Source organism: Octodon degus, unplaced genomic scaffold (assembly GCF_000260255.1).
Source record: "Octodon degus isolate 3935 unplaced genomic scaffold, OctDeg1.0 scaffold00072, whole genome shotgun sequence".
Lineage (NCBI taxonomy): Eukaryota > Metazoa > Chordata > Mammalia > Rodentia > Octodontidae > Octodon > Octodon degus.
This window is the reverse complement of record NW_004524648.1, coordinates 8,023,748-8,026,180: the sequence shown is the minus strand read 5'-3', so window position 1 is coordinate 8,026,180 and position 2,433 is coordinate 8,023,748. Positions and strand designations below refer to the sequence as shown.

General features: G+C 37.8%; 1 protein-coding gene across 1 annotated transcript in view; it reads left to right on the top strand.

Moving 5' to 3' along the window:
• The window catches only part of Utp6 (UTP6, small subunit processome component), a 43,599-nt gene that overhangs the window by 1,381 nt on the left and 39,785 nt on the right, over positions 1-2,433 (top strand). Inside the window, exon 2 of the mRNA XM_023719850.1 lies at positions 819-903. Within this exon, the coding sequence (XP_023575618.1) occupies positions 819-903 (85 nt within the window). The remainder of the gene's footprint in view (positions 1-818; positions 904-2,433) is intronic.

The following is a 2,433-nucleotide window of genomic DNA, read 5'->3' as shown; positions in this document are numbered from 1 at the left end:
AAGTGCTTATTCTACTGAGCCATCTCCCCGGTCCCAAAAAGCTACCTCTTGAGGGTTGAGTTTGTAGCTCTGGTAGAGAGCTTGCCTAGCTTGCACAAGGCCAAAGTTTGAACCCAGCCACCACAAAAACAAAATAATCCTTCCAAGACCTCCCCCCACCTTGACGTGACTTGAATTTAGGGAAAAAGAAATCTCTTTGCTTTACTAGGGGAAATGTCAGTGATCCTGACAAGATGATTTTTCCTGAAAGTTTAAAAGTTCATCCTTAAAGCATTAAGAACACAGAAGTAGACCTCTTTGTGATACCCTATCCTATAATGTACAGTGTATTTTTGATTATTTTTCTCTTTTTTTGTTCTCCTTTTTCACTTGGCCCAAACTCACTCTGTACAGCCTGTTCTTCCTCTGATCTTTTGTTTTTTCCTCCTTTTAATAAATGTAAAACTTCCACTGGGGGAAAAAACCAGAACTGGCAATCAAACTCAGGACCTTGCAATTGCTGGGCAGGTGCTTGTGCTGTTGAGCTATCTTCCCTGATACCCCCCATTTTTTTTAGTTGTTTTTATTGGTGCATTTTAATATTGATCATACATAATGTATACATAATAAAGTATACATAATAATCATATTCATCATAGGGAATTTGTACCTGTATATCACACAACTTAAAGACAGTATCTGTGAAGAATAATTATATCTGGGAATTATATAGATTGGTGAATATATGTTCTTTTTAAAATTTGTATGTATATATTATCCCAAAGTTAATTAACTTTTGTTCTTTTTGAGTATTATAATTTAAATGGCTTTTTCCTTAGGGCTATAATTAAGAAGGCTTCTGATCTAGAATATAAAATACAGCGAAGAGCACTTTTTAAGGAGGACTTTATCAATTATGTTCAGGTAAGTGAATAATTATGTTTTTTGAATAATTACATTTCTTTCTTTTTTTTTTAACATTTATTTATTTATTTATTTATTGTGTGTGTATGTGGCCAGCTCAGCCCACCAGGGGGCGGGGCTGGCTGGCATGTGGTGCTGGGGGATTGAACCGCGGTCCCTGATGCTTTGCCAAGCTTGTTCCAAGTAGGTGCTTTAGACCACTGAGCCATCTTGCCAGCCCAGTAATTACATTTCAATCCTCAAAAATTTTGAGTTAGAGCAAGAGGTGAGTTGAACATTAAATTTTCTGCAAAATTTCACAGTTGTTGTTAGGATAGGTAGTTTTGAACAGGATAAGAGGTGATTATTGGGATCTAGGCATGATAGTGCCCACTGGTAATCCCAGCACTGGTGAGGCTGAGGCAAGAGGATTGCCACAAGTGTGAAGCCAGCCTGGTCTACATACTGACACCTGGTCTAAAAAGAACTGTCAACCAACCAACCAAAAAGAGGTAGTTATTGGAAATTACATGGCCCATTGAGGCTTTTGCTCTTGTCAAAATGAACTTTTTCCTTCCTTCTTTCCTTCCCTCCTTCCTTCCTTCTTTCCTTCTCTCTTAGTACCTGGGGTTGAATGTAGAGACTTGCATGTGCTAGGCAATAGCATTGAGCTATATTCTCTGTCCTCTTTTTCTTTCCCTCCTTCCCTCTTTTCACCTTTACTCCTTTCCCCAACTCTTTTCTCTCCTTCCCCTTCTCCTTTCCTTTTCTCTCTTCTTTCCCTCCCTCCCTTCCTATTGAATGAATAAATCAGAGACTCCTAGAGACATAATGTGTGTCAGGATTTTGGCAAGAAATTTGCCTCAGGCAGCAGGATAGGGGAGTGTATGTTTGGTGAAGTGCATGGTTGGAAAATCTCTTAAGTCTGTCCACTTGGAAGGAGGGAATCTGTAAGGTACCATCCTCTAAATGGATGGAAGGTTTGAGCGAAGATAAGACTAAGACATAGACAAAAACAACATAAGCCAGACTAGTTTTCAGTTGCGGGAGAGATAATAATGTTGGATGACAGAGTCATCATTCAGAAAGACCAGTAACATGGAATATGTTTATTTATTTATATATTTTTATTTTTTATTTTTTTGCGGAACCGGGGATTGAACTCAGGCCCTTGTACTTGCCAAGGAAGTACTTATTCTACTGAGCCATCTCCCTGGCCCCCAACATAGCATATGTTTATGAGACATCAAGTTTTGAGGTTAGATTGAAAAAGAAAAGCTGAGCAAACAATATATGAGACTTGGCTAAAAATCTTTCTTATGGAAGGGATCCTGGGGCTTTTAATAAAGTATAGTATTTACATTAACAAAAGTAGAGTGATGGATAAAATTGAAAGTAGTAGGTACCAAGGTGTAGACTTGAAAAATGTTTTATGAGTGTAGTAAAGCGTAAGGATCATGACTACATTTTATTTATTTATTTATTTATTTATTTATTTATTTATTTTTGGTGGAACCAGGGATTGAACTCAGGCCTTTGTGCTTGCCAGGG